General features: G+C 56.8%; 1 protein-coding gene across 1 annotated transcript in view; it reads left to right on the top strand.

Moving 5' to 3' along the window:
• Positions 1-175: 175 nt before the first annotated feature.
• The window catches only part of LOC104497587 (nuclear receptor subfamily 4 group A member 2), a gene marked incomplete at its 5' end in the record, with an annotated part of 1,527 nt that continues 1,267 nt past the window's right edge, over positions 176-435 (top strand). The window contains one exon of the mRNA XM_010140855.1: positions 176-378. Within this exon, the coding sequence (XP_010139157.1) occupies positions 176-378 (203 nt within the window). The remainder of the gene's footprint in view (positions 379-435) is intronic.

Genomic DNA, 435 nt, shown 5'->3' with positions numbered 1-435 from the left:
GGTAGCGCCGTCCCTAATTGAATTAATTGCCCCGGAATATCTCATTTCCGAAGTGGTCAGAGAGAGCTTTAATTGTTAAAAGCGCACGGCTCCCCGACTAGAGACGGGGTTAGCAATTTCACGGGTTATAGACTTTAGAGAACCTCATTAAGTGCTTTTTAAAATGAATTTCCAGTTCCAGGCTAACCCCGACTACCAGATGAGCGGAGACGACACTCAGCACATCCAGCAGTTCTACGATCTCCTGACCGGCTCCATGGAGATCATCCGAGGGTGGGCGGAAAAAATCCCCGGCTTCACCGATCTCCCCAAGACGGACCAGGACCTGCTCTTCGAATCCGCCTTCCTGGAGCTCTTCGTGCTGCGGCTGGCGTACAGGTGAGACCCGGGGGGGCGCGGCGGGGCGGGGGGGGGGGCCGATCCCCTCCAGGGCCC

The sequence above is a fragment of the Buceros rhinoceros genome, unplaced genomic scaffold (genome assembly GCF_000710305.1).
Source record: "Buceros rhinoceros silvestris isolate BGI_N320 unplaced genomic scaffold, ASM71030v1 scaffold40277, whole genome shotgun sequence".
NCBI lineage: Eukaryota > Metazoa > Chordata > Aves > Bucerotiformes > Bucerotidae > Buceros > Buceros rhinoceros.
Note: the sequence above shows the minus strand (reverse complement) of the source record. Positions and strands in the feature narration are given on the sequence as shown.